The 21,337-nt window shown below is 49.6% G+C and overlaps 1 protein-coding gene across 1 annotated transcript in view; it reads right to left on the minus strand.

Annotated features, from left to right (window-relative positions):
- SLC18A2 (solute carrier family 18 member A2) overlaps positions 1-21,038 on the minus strand; it is a 37,337-nt gene extending 16,299 nt beyond the window's left edge. The window contains exons 1-10 of the mRNA XM_023638715.2: positions 20,908-21,038; positions 20,353-20,488; positions 18,563-18,914; positions 10,499-10,557; positions 10,129-10,212; positions 9,714-9,806; positions 8,839-8,928; positions 8,692-8,735; positions 8,559-8,619; positions 5,908-6,003 (exon numbers count right to left, since the gene is read on the minus strand). Of these exons, the coding sequence (XP_023494483.1) occupies positions 5,908-6,003; positions 8,559-8,619; positions 8,692-8,735; positions 8,839-8,928; positions 9,714-9,806; positions 10,129-10,212; positions 10,499-10,557; positions 18,563-18,914; positions 20,353-20,473 (1,000 nt within the window). The 5' untranslated portion in view covers positions 20,474-20,488; positions 20,908-21,038. The remainder of the gene's footprint in view (positions 1-5,907; positions 6,004-8,558; positions 8,620-8,691; positions 8,736-8,838; positions 8,929-9,713; positions 9,807-10,128; positions 10,213-10,498; positions 10,558-18,562; positions 18,915-20,352; positions 20,489-20,907) is intronic.
- Positions 21,039-21,337: the final 299 nt, after the last annotated feature.

Here is a 21,337-nt window from a genome sequence, read left to right on the forward strand (position 1 = left end):
GCCTCACCATGGACTCTGAGTCTCTAAGCCTGAAGGGGCCAGGGAGAGTCCTTTGACCCAGGACTTGAGGTAAAGAGAGATACCATGAGATGATTCTCTCTCCAGCAACCCAAACCCAGGGCTACCCCCCAAGTGGCAGCATGAGGAGTCTGGGGACAGGCTCACAGCGAGCCCTCTGGAATATGGATGGGCTGCCAACTTTATCTCCCCTGAAAACGATGGGCAAAAACACCACGTTCACATGATGTGTCAACCACGCAGCTAGGCAGACTGTTTTGCTTTGACTTCAAATCTTATGGTCTTTCTCCAGAAACGATCAGGGAAGCATAAGGGCAGAACAGCTTCCCTTTCCACACTGGACTGGAGAGAGCTCACAAAGACCCTGAACGGGGAGGGGCTGTGCCCGCCTCCTGGCGCTGGGTCCTCACACCGTGTCACCCACAGGGCCCTTCTCGCCAAGGCTGAGGGGCCTGAGGGGCTCTGGGAGAGCTGGGCCACAAGCTGCAGACCACGTCAGGCGGGTTTATCCCCTCACGGTGGAGATGATACAGCATCAGGTATAGAAATGCGATTCTCTTGAAGAAACACAAGTCTCTCTCGGAGGCAGGGAAGGAATGACCTCAGTAGGGGAAAAGCTGTGGTGAGCTGGTGGGTGAGCATCTGGCCTGGGTGATAAGCCCCACGAGAGGATCTGCTGATGAAATCTAGGCAGCCTGTGGCCTGCTATCTGACCCGGATGGCCCTGGGTCTCTGAGCGACTTTAAAGACTTTATAACTAAAGCCTCAGGCTGTGTCTGGCGAGGAAGAGCACAAAGCAGCTTGAGTGCCCTGCGCACGGCCAGGAGGCGCTCAGTCAGGGTAATGAGCGTTTAAGTGGAGACATCAGAAACACCAGCAAAGCATTTCAGCCCAAGAGCGGGTGCAAAGCCAACCTGGAAGCTCCATTCGGCACCACTGGACACGGGGCACCTGAAAACACCTGGAGCCCCAAACCATCGCAGGGATCAGAAAGAAAGAACATCTGGAAAAACAGCTTCCGTGATGTTACAGCCAGCATTCGCAACCAGACAGCAAGAGCATCTCCTCCTCTTTTGCAGAACTGCTATTTGCTAACTCGGGGTTAGAGAAAGCACCCCCCTCCCGCACAGTGGTTCAGGAGCTTGAGAGTCCTGGCTTTCCTCTGCGGTCTCCACCGCCAGGAAGTTCGGAGCTAAATTTCCTAAGAATTAGGCCCCTTCTTCACGGGATGACTCTTGTTGTCTGGGGCTTGTTTCTGGTTTTGTTTTATGACATAATTCACATACCATAAAATTCACCCTCTTAGAATGTACAGTTCATTGGTTTTTTTGTATATTCCCACGGTTGTGCAACCCCCACCACTATTTAGTTCTAGAATACTTTCATCACCCCAAAAAGAACCCCACACCCATTAGCAGTCCCTCCCCACCCAGCCTCTCCTCTCCAGCCATTTGGGGCTTTTTAATGAAGGACCATTTGATGAAAGAACACAGCAATTCAATGCAGAACCCAAAAGGACTGGTGTTCAGGCCGGGTCAGCTGCAAAGAGGCAGGAAGAACAGGGACAAGTCTGAACCAGGAGGCAGGGTCTGGCAGGACACCAGCTCAGAGGGATTGTGAGGTCACCTGAGGAAGGCGGGGGCTCTGTAAATGCGGCTTAATTCAGAACTGAGAGCCGCCCTGTGAGGACCTCCATATGCACGCTGAAACAACTACGAAAGGAAAACATACCTCTAGGAAGGACAATCAATCAATCCTCGAAGAAAAAGATGCGTGTGCAGGGACTAGCCTTCCAGATATTAAACAATATTCTAAAGCAACAGTAATTAAACAGAAGGGTACTGACACAGGAACGCATGCAGATGAATGGAACCAAAGAGAGCATCCAAAAATAAACCAGAGAATACAGTCATTTTGAGCACGACGGAGGCGGGAAGAACAGACGGACTCCTAGGGCTACTGGTGACCACAGAGGAAACAATAACCCCAGATCCCTATCACACACCTTATAGCAAAATTAATTCCATGTAAATCCAAGATCTTCATGTAAAAGACAAATCAAATTTATTAGAGGAAAACATGTTTGATTAAAAAAATCTTGGCATGGGAAAGGTTTTTCCAAGCTTGACTGGAAGTGACAATGACATTAAGAGGAAGACTGCTAAATCTGACTAGTGGCATTTTAAATGTTCTGGGTTGCCAAAAAAAAACAAAAAAATCCCATCTATAAAGTCAAAAGACATACAACAAAGTGAGGGCAATATTTGTGAAACATCTGAGAAAGAATTAATATCTTGATATACAAAGAACACTTAAAATCAGTAAGAAAAGGACAAATAACTCCACAGAAGAAATGGGCAAAGTAAACTAATAAGAAACACAGTAAAGAAATAGATATGGCTAATAAACATATGAAAAGATGCTCAATTCACTCATAAAGAATTTGTAAAACTAAGTCAAAATGACTTACACACTTCCTCTCACACTTGGGTGGGAAAGCCTGAAAGACTGATAGTACCTCTGCCAGTGCCACGCTACCAAATATTAAAATGCCCATGTCAGTTTGAGAAATGTGCCCTATGGATATTCTTCCAAACACGAACGGGAACCCACGTAAAGCATATTTCACTGCAGTATGCTTTCTAATGGCAAAAAACTGGAATTTTTCAAATTTAACCCAAATGTTCAGCAATAGGGACTGGTTGAAAATTTGTGGTATCGGGGCCGGCCCGCTGGCATAGAGGTTAAGTTCACACACTCCACTTTGGCAGCCTGGGGTTCACGGGTCCGGATCCTGAGCACAGACGTAGCACCACTCATCAAGCCACGCCGTGGCAGCATCCCACACTGAGTAGAGGAAAACTAGCACAGATGTTAGCTCAGCAACAATCTTCCTCACACACACACACACACACACACACACACAAATAGTAAAATTTAAAAAATAAAATTTATGGTATAATGTTGCAATAGAACATTATGCAATCATTAAAATGAACAGCAGACTTCCCGCTAAACAGGGCAAATTGAATCTATAGACTCTTCTCCATTACCACCGCAAATTCCATTTAAATTTTAGTAAAGGAATAAAAGAAAACTAGAGACCCTCCCTTCTATGCCCAAGGGGATAAAATGAGAGAGGAGAAAAAGCAATAAGGGAGGAGCAAGCAGAGGGAGAGCAGTGATGGACACAGCAGAGGACACTGGAACCTTCCATCTGTACATGGAGTGACCGACAAGAAGCAAGACCTTTTGTGCCACAGAACCCAGAAAGTTCAGGAACTGAAGGCTCCAGGCACTGTGAATGTAAGGCTGAGGGCTGGAGCTGCCAAACGGAAAGAGGGTTGAAAGGCCGTTTTAAGAGCAGTTGGACCCCCTGCCCTCAATCGCTCACCCCAGCAGGAGGGTTTCCTTAGAGGAACTGAACTGAAAAAGTTCAGGAACCCAGGCAGCATGAAGACCAGGGCTAACACAAGAGGCTGAAGTGGGAGAATGAATGGAAATCTTCCTACTAAATGGTAAAGGGTTTTATTTCAACAACCCCACAGACACATACACAAAACCACTCAGGGTAAATAGAAAGGCCTCTTCAAATTTAAGATATGATGACAGCAATTATAAAATTTCAATAGATAGATTAGAAGATGAAGAAATCAATGGAAATAAGAAAAGCAAAGGGCCGGCCCAGTGGCACGGTGGTTAAGTTCGCATGTTCCGCCTCTGCGGCCCTGGGTCCACTGGTTCGGATCCTGGGTGCGGACAGGGCACCGCTTGGCAAGCCATGCTGTGGTAGGCGTCCCACGTATAAAGTAGAGGAAGATGGGCACGGATGTTAGCTAAGGGCCAGTCTTCCTCAGCAAAACGAGGAGCACTGGCAGTAGCTAGCTCAGGGCTAATCTTCCTCAAAAAAAAAAAAAAAAAAAAGAAAGGCAAGATAAGAAATTAAAAGGATAAAATGCAGAGGTCCAACATCCAACCAATTGGAGTATCAGTAAAAGAGAAGAGAGAAAATGGTGGAGGGGGGAGGATGAATTAAAGAAATAATACAAAAAGGTTTCCCAGAACTGGAAGAAGGGGTTTCCCAAGTGAACAGGCTGACCAAGCAAGTGCCCAGCACAGTGGAGGAAAATGGACCCCACCGCAAACCAGCATCATGGACACTTTAACCTAGAGAGGAAGAGAAGATCCCTCGAGCTCCAGCAGAGGACGGGCAACGAGACACACACTGGCCTCCTCAACAGCAACCCTGGATGCTAGAAGACAAGAGGACACTGGCCTCAAAACTGAAGGAAAATGATTTCCAACCAAGAATTATACACCCAAATAGACGAAGCTAACCCAATGTGAGGCAAGCACAGAGACATCTGCAGAGATGTGGGATCTCAGAGAACTTTACCTGCCACGCACCCTCTTCTTAGCAAGCTGCTGGAGGATGTTTCCACCATAAGGAGGGAGTAAACCAAGAGAGAGGAATACAGGAAACGGAAGAGAGGCAAAGAAGATGCCCAGGTACCGGAAGAGGAAAGGCCCGGGATGACCTGGAGAACAAGTCTAGACTGGAGCAGGAGGACAGAGTGATCTGGGACAGATGTCCACAAACAAGCAAAAACAGGAAGGTTAGGTTTGCTGATATACTTGGGCACATTTAGAGGGCCTTTCATCTCTTCCAGAGAATTTGGGGGATAGAGTCATAAATGCTCCATAGAAAACTAAGAAAAGGAAAAGACAGCAATTAGGGACTCCAGGAAAATCGAAAGTTTGTAAAAAGAATCACAGAAGCCTACGTAGCTCATCCTAGAACAATATTTACATAGTCACAGTAACATCAACACTGAATGCCAATCTACGCAACAAACGCAACACAACTGTTTCAGGAGAACCAAAGGTGAGAAAACATGTGAGTTGATTCTTTGATATTTTCAGGTGGAGATTAACAGCATGAATCCTCATCTACTAAATTAGAAAGCTGATGGACGATGTTAGAAATTGGCAAGTTAAGAAATAAGAGTGTACACATACTATTTAGAGACATAAAGGAAATCTGCAGAAGAAACAACAAAAAAGGTTGAAGGTGACTGAATCTGAGGCAGGGGTTTGGAGAGGGGGAGACACGGAGCAAAGATTCCTGATTTTTTCATGATAACTCTTATAATGCTATTTATCTTAAAAATTATATGTAACCGATAAAATTTAAATTTAATTACTTTTGAAAAGGAAATCTACCCATTCTGACGTGGAAACATGGAAAAACAGGAGGTCACACAATGATGTAAATGTGTGACCCAAAATGTGTCAACCCAAGATTCCACTTGGGTTGAGTTTTTAAGCATATCACATATGGTGATAAACATAGAACCATCTGGAAAAGGACACACAGAATTGTTAACAATGACCATCACAGAAAACTGGGCTGGGAGAGGGGAAAAGATGAACATGAGATTTTTTAAATTTTTACTTCAACCTGTGTACTTTAACTTTTTTTAAAATAATAAGCATGTATTACTTTCCAAATTAAAAATAGTTTAAAAAATTCATCCTCTTAAACACTAAGTTTGTTGTCTCTTTCACTTAAATTTTATTGCTGTCCATGTATATTTAACATAACTAGTCCAGTTCAGAAACATGGGGAGATGCTGAATGCGTTTTCCCTCTCATTTCTGCCCAGGTCTGATGCCTCTATACTAATTCTGCATCTATCATGGATGATACAAAAAGTGAAGCCGAAACACACTCCAAAGCTCATTGCTACCCTAAGAATTGACCCTATTACGTGTCAAACAGAAACAATCCATTTATCATCTTCATACCTGCAGCTTGGCAGGGCTACAATGATGGGACCCACCCTGGAGACAAAAGTTCTGAAATCAGAAGACTTGCCCCAGTCCTTACCCAGCTGCCACTTGCGGGAACACATGGTCTCCATCATCCAGATGGGCAGCGCCGGCTCCAGCATGGCAATCGCCATGTTTGCAAAGCAGATGGATCCTTTAAGCGAGAAAGAGTAACCGGTTAGCGTGCTGCTGTTTTGGGTCTCGAGTGTCCCCTCCCGTTTCCAAACACGGTTAAACTCCACGTGTCCACAGCCAGAACAATCAGCTGGGATAGCCAGAACGTCTCCTACTTATGCAAGAAAAAGATAAATAACGGGTCAAGAGGATAGCGAGGAGGGTCAGTTTATTGTTATGATGATGATGATGATGATAATTACTATTTTAAACAGAACCCCAGAGTCATAAAGTTTGAAACTAGAGGGAGCCTTAGAGGTCATTTGGTGGAGGTCATTTGATGGATTAATTTATTAATCAAGTAACTTGCTTGAGGGCACCCCAGCAGCCCAGGCCACTTCCAGGCCACACAGACTCGTGCAACGTGAGGCTCCTGCGCTTATGTTTCATCGGGCGATGAACACAGATATTTCTAATGATGCGCTGGGATCTGAAAATCCAGCGCAGTCAGTACAGATGTGCTGCTGAGGGATTTTTTTTTTTTTTAAATCAACTATACATATAGGTTATCTTTACAAATAGCCATTATCACTCTGTTAACCAGAACCCTTTGTAAATGTAGAACCAACTGGAAAAAGACACACGGAGCTGTTCCCCATTGTTCTGGGGTTCTGCAAGCTTCCTGTGCGGCACCCTGTGGAACCTCTAATTTGCTAGAATCCCGATTCAAAGAACATTGTGCAATCATGATCAAGGTGCTCACATGATGAAGAAAGATTTTTTCCTTCTTTGTGACATTTAAAGGCAGAACATAGAAATTATGCTGGAATGACCAGACTCTCCTCACCCACCTGTTCTGTTTTCTTAGATTCGGTATTTGTCTATTTGCCATCTTTTAACTAGGGCCAAACAGCCAAAGTTATTTACATCTCTCCTGCGATGCACAGCCCATACTCTGAACCCCCTCACTGTCTAATTCTCACGCACCAAGCCAACATCCCCCTGCCCTAAATCCACGCAAATGGGGACAGCCTGCTGGAACTATCCAAACTAGCCAATCCTAAGCGGTTTACCCTGCCCGGCTTTGCCTTTCCCATGGAAACCCCAATAAAGGCTCTGGCCTAGGGGGCCTTCCCCTCACCCCTCTCTGCCTCCTAACCAAACCCGGTACTCTCCCACGTGGCCCTGAGTGACGAGGCATGCCCCTTTTCTCGGGACCTGTAAGTAATAAAATCTTTTAATGGCGCTGACCTCTCCATGTCATCAGTCAGTCACCTCCATAAATTAAAATCCCACTGGAACAAATGAGATACTGCCTGGCCCCTGACTCCCCACTTGAGGCCGCCAGGACCTGTCCATCGCCTGACATTCAATGCCAGGTGGATCTCCGTATTTCCTCCATGAGTCAGGGCGAGACAGTGAAAGTCAAAGAAAGCCCGAGGCAGGAGGGGGCCTAGCTGCACAGCCTGCCCGGACGTCCACCCCAGGGTGCAGGGAGTCCCATCCCTGGGCCCCCACTCTCACCGCACATCTCCTCATCCCCCCTTGGACAGCCAGGGCTCCAGGAGCACCTTGGCTCTGGAATGCTCCCTGCATCTTGTCAGGGGCACAGAGAGGTCCCCCTACATGAAGAGGTCACCACACCAGGCTTACAACCCGTCAGCCAACAAGCATGATGGACAGGGTCTAGACCGGGGTCACATAGGTGCCGCCCTGAGCAGACCCAGCAGCAGAAGGCTGAAGCAAAACCAGCCTGGGTTCTGAATAGGCTGAACTGGAATGCCCACAGGCAGGGTGTGCCCGGTCCACCCAGGCTCCCCCAGCCCCACTTGTGTTTGTGACCCGTGCTTAGACAAACCTAAGCCTAACTGGGTCTGATGCCACACTTCAGGGCTTCCCTCTCATGGCCCGAACCCAAGGGCTGCTGCTGACCACAGTATCCAGGCCCAGGCAGCAGAAGGCTGGCCCCTTGTAGGCCGCCCCCAGCCTGTGCCACTGGGATGGTCTTGAGGGGACAGCCCCTTAGATAAATGCATCCCTTTATCCTCCCCGGGAGCCACAGAACTCCAGGGCTTCCTCGAGCCCATCTAGGCTAAGACCCAAAGGCATGACCTTCTTTAGCCAAAGGGTATTTTCCGCCGGCTTCTCTGCTGCTGCACAGGGTGCCCTGTGCGGGAAGGGAGGCACCCTCTCTGCCCTCTGGGGCTCCGCTGTCAGTCTCTATTCATACACGCCAAGACGGATCAGACCGCCCACCTAAGATGCCTGCCCTGAGGCCACAGACTCCTTCTGGAAGTTCACGTCCAAACAACTATGGCCTTTGACACAAACACAGTGAGCAAGCTTGGGCCAAAACAAACCTTGATGGCAGGGCATCTCCATGACCCAACATCTTTGCCCCAAATGAGAAACAACAAAAGAACTTCTCTTGCTGAGTGTCAGAAATTAATGATGGAAGAAAACAATTTCTTGTGATGTATAACCTCTTTGCCTTTTATGTTTTTCTACAGCTCAACGTTTCCAGCAGCAAAATGAACACTGGTCCTCGTCATTCACCCCTTGGCTGAGAACCAGGAGGACTGAGGGGAGCCCCACCTGCAGCAATGAGGATATACGGGTCCTTCAGCAGGGTGGTTAGTGGTGTCCCCTTCTGGCTCTGCCAAACGAAAAACAGGGGTTAGAAGAGTCGACATGGCCACTGCAGCCCCCTCCTTTCCCAGCGGCTTACCTCTGGCTGTACCCGGGATGGCTGGAGCACAAAGAGCTGAATAGCTATGAGAGAAAAAAATAGTGTGGCCCCAAGCACCTGCCAACACAGATGCCAAGGTCACAACCACTGAGGTCATGGCCAAGGTGCCCACGCGGACTCACTGACCTCCATCGAAGAGCACCAGGGTAGCTAGCACCAGGAACGGAGCCGTCTTCCCCACAAATTCATAGAGCACACTCCCGAAAGGGGGTCCCACTGCGAGGAGGAGAAAGAGGGGCCAGTGCCAGGCTGGGACATTGATCCCCTCCACTAGAACCATCCATTTGTTTTGTGTGTTTTCTCTACTTTGTCCCAAAAACTATTTGGGGTGGCCACCCTGCATCCTATTCAGTAGGGCTAAGCTGCCCTGGCAACTTCCTCCGGGCGGTTCTACCTCTAAGACGTGGGCAAGAGACTATAAGGGTCATCCCAAAGGTAAAGATGAGAGGGAAATAGGGTCCAGGCCACAGAACCGCACTGCTCAAGGAGGACAGGAAAATGGCTCAGCGAGGACTTCATTCCTTATAAACCAGCAGAGACAGGACCTTCGGGCTCCCAAATGAAGGCCAGGAACAGAACAGAGAAGGGAGAGGACCCGGATCTCCTCTCAGGGAAGATATTTGCCCCTGCTCTGGGGGGTCAGCAGGGCAGGTAGGGGAGGCAGACGCGGAAGCTAGGAAGGTCCTCAGGTGGGATCGTAACTCGGAGAATGTTCGAGAGGAAGGATCTTGGCAGACCATCCTGTTCAAGCCTTCATTTCACATCTGGGCCCGGAAGTCTGGGGTTTGTTTGCCCAAGGTCACCCAGCAAGTTAACGGGTAGAGGCAGGGGAGGCCCACATCCTCCCAGGTCAGGACGCTCCCATCATTTTTCAAAGGCCCCATGAGAGTAGGGAATAACAAGGGGATAGCTGAGGACTCTGTCAGCGTGAATGTGGACTCGCCGTCCGATGCCAGACAGACCCCTCCTCCCAGTTCGCCTCCATGGTGGACCTTACCCACCTAAGACCCCCATGGCCAGGCCTCCCAGGGCAATCCCCATGGCATTGCCTCTCTCTTCGTCATCTGTGTACACACTGGCCAGCATGCCCATGCCTAAACAGGAAAAGAAATCATCGATAGCCAAGCTCTGGGAGCACCAAGAGAACAATCTATGCCTCGCCTTCCCTCTCCAGCCCAGACATGCGATCTTCCCAAACCTGTCAGATTAATGAAAATACGAGATTAAGCAGAACCCAAGGAGGAGGCGGGTACTTTCTCTGAGAAGCCACCGCCAATCACCACCACCAATATCTTGATTCCCTAAATGATCCAGCTAATTCGGTAAGGGGCCAGCCAGGCAGGGCAATGCTGGGGGCCCCTCCGACAGACCGAAGCCCCCCAGGGCACTGACTGACTCAGGTATTCCCACACCTACCAGCTACAGACGAGCAGGAGGAGCCGATGCCCTGTAGCGACCTGGCGATGAGCAGGAAGGCGTAGCTGGTGGAGAAGGCGAACACTGTGGAGAGGACAGGGCCAGGACCGCGCATCAGGGCAGGCTGGCTGATGCTATGACCAAATTGTCTCAAACGGGCATTTCTGAAGCCCCCCTTAACCCAACGGTGCATTTCCATACTAACTACGCTGTGCTTTTGGTCCAGGAAGACCTCTCTCCATCGACTCCTTTCTGCAGTTTTTGCCAATATACAACCCCCCACCCCCAGGTTGTATTCTGAATTCCCAGCTCATGGTCATTGGAGCCCACCTGGTGACCCACAGCCAGAAGGCAAACATCAGACACTTACTAATCGTTGAGATGAACATGATGCAGAATCCCGCAAACATTGGAATTGGATAGCCGATTCTGGAAAACAGAACCACAAGGAAAATCTGGTGAGGGCTTCGTATTTTGTTAAGGCTTTATATTGAGTCTCTCCTGCTGGCCCTTTGGGATCAGGGGGATGAGTGTTTGGTCAACTTTTCTAAAAACTCATACAGTTGGTGCTTCCTACGTGACCTTTTCGTGTTTGACTATCTTGGAACGTGAATACATTTATGGATTGCCATTCGGAACAGAACTTTCTCTGCAATAAATGTTAATGCAATATTGGCAAGTCACCCAGAACACGTCCAAAACACACGGCCCCAGTTTCCGTTATGTTATTATTATTTCTTTAATTATAGTCTTGGCTGGAGCTTCCCCAGAGGTCCCACGGCAATCCAGTGATTCTGCTGAAAGGTCACCGAGTGGCTCAGCTGGCAGCAGAGACAACTGCACAAGATCTAAACGGCATTAGGAAGCAAGAAGATTCCCGATGAGGACAGCACAGAAAAACAGGCTCATCTTCTGTGAAAAAATTCCACTTCCTAGTTGTTCTGTAGAAGACCGTCCATACAGGGCTCTGCCACCAGGCCGATGGAGGTGCTGGGAAGACCCTGGCCTTCCGGTATCTCACCCCTGCTAGGACACCTTGCCCTGCCACTTAACCCAGGCAAGTCTCCCCTCCACCCCACGGAGAGATCACTGCCCACCTGCCAGCACCGGAATATAAAATGGATGTGGATGTTAATTTCTACCAGGGGGCCTGGAACATAGAGGGTGCTTCAGAAATTTCACTTCCTCCCTCGAGTTCTTCCTTCTTGCCTCTCTGTTTCTGCGGATTAAGGAGACAGCTTGGTCCCCTGACACGTGGGTGGGCCATGAGGGTGAAAGGAGCTTCCTGGTCCCCCACCCTGAGAAGAGGGCCAACAACGACTGAGCCACTGCCCTCTGGGAGGTCTGCGTCAACCCAGGACAGCCCTGAGCATCTCTAGGCCTCATCTCCCTCTGGCCTAGACCCCCACAAATCCTGGAGAGGAACCAAATGAGGACCAAGGGGTCCTGAGCCCCATCACTCAGCCTGGAAGGCCTCTTCTATTTTAGGCTTGAATAAAAAATCATAATAACGCAACCTTCATTTAAAGTTCCCACTCAATTCTCTAGCACTTAATGATTTGATAAGGGCAGACGACCACCTCCCCATCTTACAGAGGAGGAAACTCAGGCACAAAAAAGTGACTTGTCAAACCTACTAGGGCTAATTTTGCTTGGGGCCATTCCGTCCAGTCGAGGGCTTTTCCTTGCAAACTTTACCATCGCACCAGGAGCCAAGGGCATATGTGGCTTTAAGCAGAACCTTTCCAAAAGTTCTCCTAGTAACACTCTTTTTTTTTTATAACTGCTTTATGTGCATCCAGAAACCAAATACCAAAATCACAAATAGCAACTCAAAATCATGACCGATTCCCAGGCATGCCCCTCCCACAAACCCAGGCAAAGATTCCCCTGCTGTGACCTGAGATGAGTTTGTGGTTCACAAAGCGGGGCTCAAAGCCATTCAGGTGAACCAGGAAAGACACCAGGGTTCTGAGCTGCGGTTCAGATGGCCCAACAGCAGCTTCTCGTGTCTCAACTAGCCTGGCGCTGACTGCTCTGTACTCTTTATTTACATAGGCAAAAGAAACCCATACACAACAGGGAGTCCCACACAGCACTGCAGGACACCAGATAAGGAAACTTCGAGGAGGCTCTGTAAGGAGCACTCGCAGGCATTGTTCTCAGCATCTATTGCACATCTGGGGGAAGAATGGACATTACTTGCAGTTGCCCTGGAATAAACAGAGGCTTCTCACCCCTTTCAAAGTACTCCTTGGGAAACAATCTATGTGTCCCAGCTGTTGGAATATTAGTGATGCCATGCCCAGTCTGCAGCCTGGCCACTGGCCACGGTCGCCTGGCAGGACACAGGTGGGTTGGGCCTCTTGTCACCAGGAGCCTCCGGCATCCTCCGAGGCTGGAAGTGGAGAACCAGCGTGCAGGGTCACCTGTGAGTCTCCCGGCAGTTCTGTGAGGCAGCTGGCTTTATCCCTGTTTTTCAGATGGCTACACTAAGGCTCAGGGAATTTAAGTAACTTGCCCCAAATTCAGAGCAGTGGGCATAGCCTGAGTGTCTAAGGCATGCCAGGTCCTGCTGGCGTACACTTTGGTGGGGAAGTCAGTCACGGGAGCAGAGGTTCACACAGGCTGAGTGGAATGGAGGGTCCACAGTTTCATTTAAAACCAGATGGCTCAGTACCCATGGGGCTGTGTGCTTATGGAGGATTCTTCTCACCAAGCCCAGGCGCTGTGTTTTCTTCAAAAACACGGCAGCTATTTTTTTTTAATTCCTTTGGGATTTTAATAAAGCATGTGTGGAATAACCAAACGGCAATGCTGGAAGGAAACTCAAAGGCAGGGCCGGCCAAACCCTCATCCTGGGTGAGAACGCTGAGCTCCAGAGACAGAGCAGGTCTCCCACAGTCGCAGATACCCACGCGGAGCCAATCGCTTCGGGTACCACTCAGCTCACGCTGACTCCCTCTCATTACTGGACACGTGTACCTACACTTTCAACACTGGCCAAGCTGCTGGTGGGACACACTGTGGCAAGTGCTGGGGAGCATCTCTCCCGGGAGCTCAGCCCCAAGTCAAAGATGGCACGATGGGCAGCTCCTGCATCTCTGTTCTCGAACTCCTCTGGCCCCCGGAACACCCACCTCAGAAGCAAGGCTGTCCAATGCCTCAGGGTCACTGAGCGATGGGCAGATGGCCAGCGCCCTCTCTCCTTCCCCACAATGTCTCCTAAATGGACAGAAACTCAACTGACATTAGTCATAAACGTCTGAGGTGGCCTCTTGTTCCAATTCCATGCCATCTCCATTAAGTATGGCTAAGCAGAGCTAGATCTGACGTAGCAAACCTTTAACCAAATGTCCCATTATCATCCCCTAGTGAGTCATCCTGGCCCACGGTCATCCTCCGTAGAGCATCAGGGAGCAGTTAATCCAATTAGAAAAAGACTAAAAATCACATACTGCATCCCTGGGGAAAAGTGTAAAACAGTAAAAGTCATGCTCATTATAAAGACCTAGTCAATGGAGAAGTCCCACACGTTCCTAAATCATCACCGACAATCAATACTCTAGAGAAAGTGCTAATAACTAGTTTATCTTTGCCACAGAGACTAACGCAAGCTCCATTCTCAGGCCTGCTAAGGCCTTGGTTCCCTCTGCCGCGGTGACAAAAGCAAGGACACAGAGTGTGGAACCCAGCAGGGTACACACTATCACCAGATAAGACAAGAGGTGACATCTCTCTTTCCAATTATCTCAACTTGCTCCCGAAAGGTGGTAGGGTAAGTAAACACGAGTAAATGGAATGGTACTTTAGATTTGCTAGGATATATGAGGAAGTTTACTGTCAAGCATTTTTGTAAATAAAACAAAATCCTTAGGTTTAGCCCCGAGGGTCTTTTTCAGCTATTAGAGGTGTGTGGGGAGTTATGGAGCCATGGATTTCTTACTCTCCTGGGTGTTACTTCTATTCTCTGACAACACACAGCTCAAGAGGGGGCTTTGCTCCCACAAGAAATGCCCAATTCCACGGCCAGCTTCTGATTTCCGAAACGAAGACTTGTCACACCATCCCTACCATCCTAACAACGTCTAGGACAGGAGATCCCTTTCCAGAATAGCTGGTTTACCCGTCCAAGGAGAAGCTGAAAAGGTCACTGCTTCTTCCTTCAAAGCCCACTTCAGACTCACCGGCTGAAGCCAGAGGAAAAAAAAAAGAACCACAGTAGATTTCATAGAGATTTCATGCCCTGTAGCTTCCTCCTTGTCGTTCTGATGTTGGCTAAGATTTGTGAGGAAAAATAACTGGCTTTCAAATATACTAGGTAACTATGGAAATAAATTAAGCCACTGACACTGGCTTGATAAAAAGCAGAACACTGAGACGATGACAAGCTAAGGAGGGAGCCGAGGGAGCCGGCCCAGTACCCAGTTAACCCTTTCCCAAGCCACACAGTCCATCTGGAGTATCTTTCGGTTCTAAAGACGTGAATACTATTTAAGCCTCATGTTAAGCAAGTGAAGACCATGATGCCACGGTCTTAACCTGATTTATGGGAGACAGAAATGTAAAGCCGTTTGTTTTCACATCGTTTACCTGCCTAGAACACTCCTCTTATGTGTGTGTACGTCTAAAACTCACTTGCTGGGCCAAATGATAACAGGTGTTGCCAGCATAATTCTTCTATTCCCTTTTACACACAACTGCAATCGTGAAACGAATAGGTAAACTGGAATTATAAAATAAGTCACATGAGCCTCATAGACAGAAAGCCAGTCAGCCAAGGCACCCGCAGGTTTTGGAAAGTGTGTTAATGGGTATGTGATCACTACATTTGCCAAAATCAAAGGTCCTCTGCTTCCTATCTGGTCACATATTTCTCAGTAAAAATACAGTACCTGCAGAGCAAGTGAAACAGGAAGTATGGGTCTCATATCAGCAGCTGGATGAACACATCGATGCTTCCGGAGAACTGCTTTTATTTTCAGGGTTTGGCATGAGATCTTATCTAATATTTAAAACAACAGACAGGCAACCTGCCTCTTGTGTCACCCACCCACAAAAGCCACTCACACAGCAGTATCAGGACCACAAATATGAGGGTCCAGGTCATAACACAGGGGTTCAGGTTGCGACGTGTGATGTGGGGTGTCTCATTGCACAGTGGGTCCCGCTTACGGCAAGAGTCTTTAGAAGGGAGCAGTTCCCACCAGCCTGCCTCTAGGCAGCTTCCCCAAATCTTTCCACTGTCAGAAGCACTGCACAGATGCTGGGAAGCTGGACCAGCTCACATCAGGGGCTGGAAAAAGGTATTATTTTTCTGGGGCCAGGGAGGTGAGGGAGGACCCATGGTCAAAACACCAGGCTGATTTTTTTCTAAACTCTCTGCCCACTGATTACAAATAGCAATCACTCACTGTTTGGGCCTTTACTCGTTCAGCCTGGTACGACCAAGGAGAACCCAGGAAGATGCAAGAAAGACAGATTTTGACCTGTATTATTTTTAGCAGCTAGACATACAACCTTCTAACAGGAATGGGAAGGGAGGAAGACACCTGGACAGAGAGTCTGGACACCTGGCTTTACTCCTGCCACTGGTGTGGGCAGATGCTTTCTCCTAAGTGGCAAACTCCTTTGCCTATAAAATCCTAGGACTGGCCCAAAAGCCTTTGCTAAAGTCTCCTCCAGTTCAGATGCTCCTCTTTAATCGGGAACATATTAACCAACTGTAAAATGCTGTTTTAAACACTCTTGTTTACAACACCGAAAACGTGAGTCACACATCTTGTGGGTAATTGAAGATGTGATTGGCACAAATTACATCAAAAGACTATTTGCAATGGCTCACAAGGGAAGACTGTGCAACGGGAAATGGAATGAATTCATCACTTCTCTGAGCAGAGCCATGGAGCCCCCAGAAACGCTGCAACTCCCCAAATTCACATCTACCAGGCTTGGACAATAGTAGGAAAATTACAGATCATGATCATTTCGGAGAAACAAGAGAGTTCTCTCTGCTGCTTAAAATTTGTGTGCGTTTCCACATTACGAGGCAGCGCTAGAAGATAAAGAATCTTTTGAAATTCACTTGGTAGCAAGAGTGAGGGAACCAGTTAAAATTTTGCTCCAGATAAGTTCCAAAGTGGATTACTCACCACAGAATAGACTAAATTTCACAGGTCACAAAACAAATTAGGTTTTTCTCTTGGAAGACAATTTTTTTTTTTGGAGCCCCAAACGTGAGCCAAATGTCAAAGAATTTGGAGTATTTAATAGGGGAAAGGTCTCCCTGGCTTCAAGCAAGCTTTTTCCCCATGGCATAAGCAAAGCATTAAAAACAAGAATGGGATTTTTAAAAAGCTTTTCATTTGCCACTTGCATTTGGAACCCCGGGACACCCACAGCACTTCAGCTGAGTTTCTAACTATTACACCGTACAGCTAGCAACGTTCACGCCCAACTGACTGGCAAAGGCATCATTACAATAATGCCCTCAATTTTCCCATACAGTATTTGAGCTGTTTGCTTTCTCAGAACACAAAACCCTGAGCCGTTTTCTGTAATTATACCAGATGTGTTTTCAGAAGTGCTCTTGGTCTCGAAAAAAGAAAGAAACAGCCCTGCCTCTACTGAGGTCTGTCTGGTTTTCCTTCTGGAGAGAGGAACTGCCAAATGTCCCCTTGACAAGGGCGCTTCTTGGTGGGCTCACGATCAGCCCATCCTCGCTGGGTTAATTTGCTTAGCATACTTTATGTGGCAGCTTCATAATATTGCTTGACACAGACTGGAGGGCTGGACGTGGCTTGGGATGGTTAAAATTGATTCAACGGCATTACTTGGTCCAGAAAATCAAATTGCAAAAGTTTATAATGTGCTTCCTTCTGACTTGCCATGGGTACATTACCAGCAACCTCCGTGTGTTCAAGGGCAGCTCGTGCTGGCGGAAGGCCAGATCTACTGTACCCTTTCTGAGCCTCTACTACCCCAGGCCTCATCCTTCATTGACCCCCCCTACCCCCAGAGCTGGCCCCGCTCTCAGAAGGGCTCCATGCTTGGTTTAATGCTCTACTGCTGCTGTCTTAAAACACTTAATAATATCTGAAAAGAGGGCCTGCAACGTACGTAGCCAGTGCTCCTCCTCCTTCCCCAGGCCAAAGCCCAGGTGAGTGTAAAGATGTCCCTGCTCTCAGCTATACGGGATGCTTGGCTCCCTGACTCTTCACCTCGGCTTTGGAACCTCCAATGGCTCCCAAGTACCCCTGCAACAAAAGCCCACTCCCTTCTCGGCCTAGCACCTGGGCCTCTTAATAGCCTGCCCTGCCCAGTCCCCGCTGCCCTGCCCTCCTTGTTTCACCCTGGCCCCTCCTACTTCCTCTCTTCCAGCTCTAGTCTATGTCTTTGTTCACGCTTCCAGGCCTGGTTCACAAGTGGGACTCTGCGCACGGCCCTCTGCCATTTGTTTGCATTTCTGCCTTTGGGGCCACACCATTTACACGGCAGCCCACCCCCACCACTCGCACTGTGCCAAGACCCTCTCTTTGCAACTGACACCTTCAGGGGCTGCCTGTTCCCCTCCACTGCAAGCCCCTGTCCTGTGCTTTGAGCTCCCAGGGACCAGCTGGCTCACCTCAGCTGCAGAAGAAAGGTACTTGCTGGATGGCCACCAACAACGGCAATGTGAACAGTCACTCAAAACAACGTGAGTCCAAAAAAAAAAATCCAGAACATCCAGATTAATGTAAAGGTAGGGTGGGCATTATGTGGGGCATTATTAGCTAGTTTGAATTATCCAGAAAACAGCTTCGGTTCTCCGTCCTTTGTGCACATGGACAGAGCTCAGTGACTGGTGAGGGAAGAGCTGTTACACCATTACCTGTTAGCAGGACCTCAGGTTGGCTAAGAGTTTTGTCTCTGCAGCAGGACAACCCATCTTTTCCCACGTCCCCCACCCCAACACCTACCCGAGCCTTTGCCACGCCAGCTCTAAAGAAACCATCCTGGCTTTCTATAGGGAACAGCATGACCAGGGGTGGAAGAGATGAGAAGAGAAAGCAGTGTGGCACACAGAAGGCGATGAGGATGGCCGTGGTGGCTACACAGTTCTTGCTGCCCAAGGGCAATGGTGACAAACAGACCTATGCAATCTAGTGTTTGGACAGAATCAAAGTTCTCCCACTCGGGGAGGGCCTCTTTATTCTGTTTTCTTTAATATTTTCTTACTTTTTAAGCAACAGAGGTGGCACTGAAAAGGTGGAACAAATGGGAAATCACAATGAACCAAGGACAGAAACACAAGAGCAGGCGATTGATTTTCCCCTGGCAAACCCACCACTGGTTCTCCAGACCCTGCTCAGTGAATGAGGAACAGAAGCTCAGAGGGAAATGAGCTCGGGACGAGATAAATATAAAACTCTTTGGCCAGGATAATACAACCTACCTGTTGGTCAACAGCCCCACGAATGGGTTGGTGAGGAGCTGGACAGTGGCTTTAGAGGCAAACAACAGGCCAACTTGCACATTTTCATTCAGGAGGTCTTTGTCTTCACTGGGACAGTCGGGAGGTGCAGTGGACGTGTTAGTCACCATCTGCTGTGTGGTGGTCTTGAGCAGCAGCCCGCCCTGAAGGTCTCTGGTGGTGTTCCCAGTGACCACGGTGGAGTTGTCATAATAGGAGAAGATGCTCTGGAAGCTACCTGAGGTGGAGGCCGTGAGCACGGGCTTGGCAGTCTGGATCTCTGTAGTGTTCTTCTCATGCTCGATGCTGTACAGGTAACTTGGGATGATGGGGACTGCGGACGAGCAGAACAGGAAGGCTGTGATTGCACCGAAATCCTCCTCGGGACAAATGCCAGCAAAACTACGGTCAGGGCAAAGGCCAAACGAGGCCCAGGGAGATGATGTATCTACCTCAGGAACAGGCCCCCCGTGCCAGGGGCCCGCACTGACACGGGAACAACTTCACACGGCTTAGCTCCCTATCAAGAACAAAGCCCCCACGGCTCTGACAGCTCATCCGCCCTCAGGGTCAGCGACTGTGCAGAACCGACCAGCCCCACAGATTCGAGTCCTTTGTGGAGTTTCTCAGTACAGGGGTCCTTCACGGTACTATTTTAGGAAAGCAAAATGCGGTCTGAAGTCTAGCCAGTGCTGCCCTGGGGTCAATCCGGGCTTCTCAGATTCTCAGGAAGACCTTTAAATGAATGAAGCAAGGAAACAGAAACCTAAATTTCATTATGTGTCTCAGAAAAAAATAAACCTGCAGGAAGTAATAATCGGGAAATTCTGCAAAAGACCCACTTTATCTTTCTATTACTTGAGTGGGAATCTGCAATTTTTCACACAACCTGGAAGACAGAAGAATTTCTGAGACTTTCATAAAGGCAAAGAAAAACTGTTTCATGTAATAAAAGCTTTGAGCATGTGTATAAAAACAGCATTCACCACAAAGGCGAACTGAGGCCCGCGTTACTGAGCTGGGATGGGCCCACCATTTTGATAATCCTTGAGGTGAAAACCTGACTATTTGATGCTCTGAAACTGTCATGAGGGAACCTGCAAATGCAAAGAAGGGAAATAACCCACCCCTGAGAGTCCAAATAAAACATCTTGTTTTATTCACTAAAAATTTGTATATTTTGAAGGGAAAACTTGGAGAATACTTTGCTGTTAACGGAGCTAATTAAGAGATCCGGATTTCAAGTATTTAGTTTTTCACAAAACTCTATTATAGGAAAAAGGCTAAAACCAAAACTGTTCAAACTGCTTTTGAAACGATCCTGAAATGTTTCCATCTCTAGTCATTCACTGTTACAATATATGTAAACGTCAGTTCTCTGTTTTGTTGGGAAGGATGCTGACTTGTTCCTTTAGATGTTACCAATTAACCCACCTTTTCGGGGGGCATAATAATAATTATAACATTATTTTGAACCCTGGGAGTTGCTAGTCCTTAATAGAAATCTTTTTCATCGCAGTGAAAGTGGGCAGGGGGGAGCAGGAAATTATCAGTAGGAAACACAAGTTCTGGGTCTTATCGGATGTCACATTTTTTGACCTGACCACCAGGAAAACGAAGCCACAAACGCGGTTCCTACTCGCCCAGGCGCTGCAGTCTCGGGGGATGTATTTTTGCAAAGCCTGTTCTCCCGCTTTCCCGGACCGCGCTCGGGTAAGTGGGGCGCCCCGGGCAGCGGCGCCCGGGGAGGGCGGACCCCGGTCGGTACGTACTCACGACGGTGAGCAGCATGTTGTCCAGCAGCAGCGCGAGGAACACGATGAAGAGGATGAGCTTCTGCGAGTGGCGCCTCTCCTGCAGCCAGCGGAGCACCGCCAACTCGCTCAGGGCCATGGCTCCGGGGCGCGGCTGCGGGCGCGGGGCGCGGTCAGGGGCCGGGCGGGCCGGGGGATCCCCGCACCCCGATGCTCAGACTTCCCGGGTCGAAGGGGCTGTCCGGGAGCCGCGCGCACGGGCGGCGCGGGACGGTCCCGGGCGTCGCCCCTCGGCTCACCAGCCGGGCGTGCGTCCCCACGAGCACCCGCGCTCCCTGTTCCTAACGCCCCGTGGGCCGTCGGGGCCCGAGCCCGGGCCCGCGCGGTGCGGTCCCGCTCCCCGCCGCCCCCGAGGGTCCCCTTCTCCCAGTGCGCGCTCGGAAAGCCCCGCGCACTGTGAGCCTCGCGCCCCGCGCCCTGTTTTCCCGGGCCACCCCGCAGCCCCGGGCAGCGCCTCGTCGGGTGCCCCTGCCCTCCGCCGGCCTCGCGGGCAGGAAGCGGGGTCGGCGCTACCTCGGGGTCGCCTGCGGCTGCCGGCCTGGCCACTGTGGGCTCCGTCCGTCCGTCCGGCGGTTCCGGGTCGCAGTCTCCGCCCCGGCGCCGCCGCTCGGTTTACCGGGTCCGGCTCTGACGTCACGGGCGGCGCGGGGAGGGGAGGAGAAGGGGGCTGGGGCGCCCCGGCCTCCGCCCACCCCGCCCGGCGCAGCGCCTCGGCCCCCTGCCCGGGCCCGCTCTCCTGTCGGCTCTGCGCCTGGACCCCGAGGCGCCCCCGTCCTAAGCCGCCCCGAGAGCAGCCCCTCGCCCGACCCTGCACGTCGCCGCGCGCCCTGGGGACCCGGCCCAAGGGGAGCGACTGAGGCGCAGAGGGAAGAAGTCAGGGAGCCCAGGACCATGGGTCAAGGGCCCCAGGTGAAGGGTCAGGGGCCAGGGTCAGAAGTCAGGC

The sequence above is a fragment of the Equus caballus genome, chromosome 1, assembly GCF_041296265.1.
Source record: "Equus caballus isolate H_3958 breed thoroughbred chromosome 1, TB-T2T, whole genome shotgun sequence".
Classification (NCBI taxonomy): Eukaryota; Metazoa; Chordata; class Mammalia; order Perissodactyla; family Equidae; genus Equus; species Equus caballus.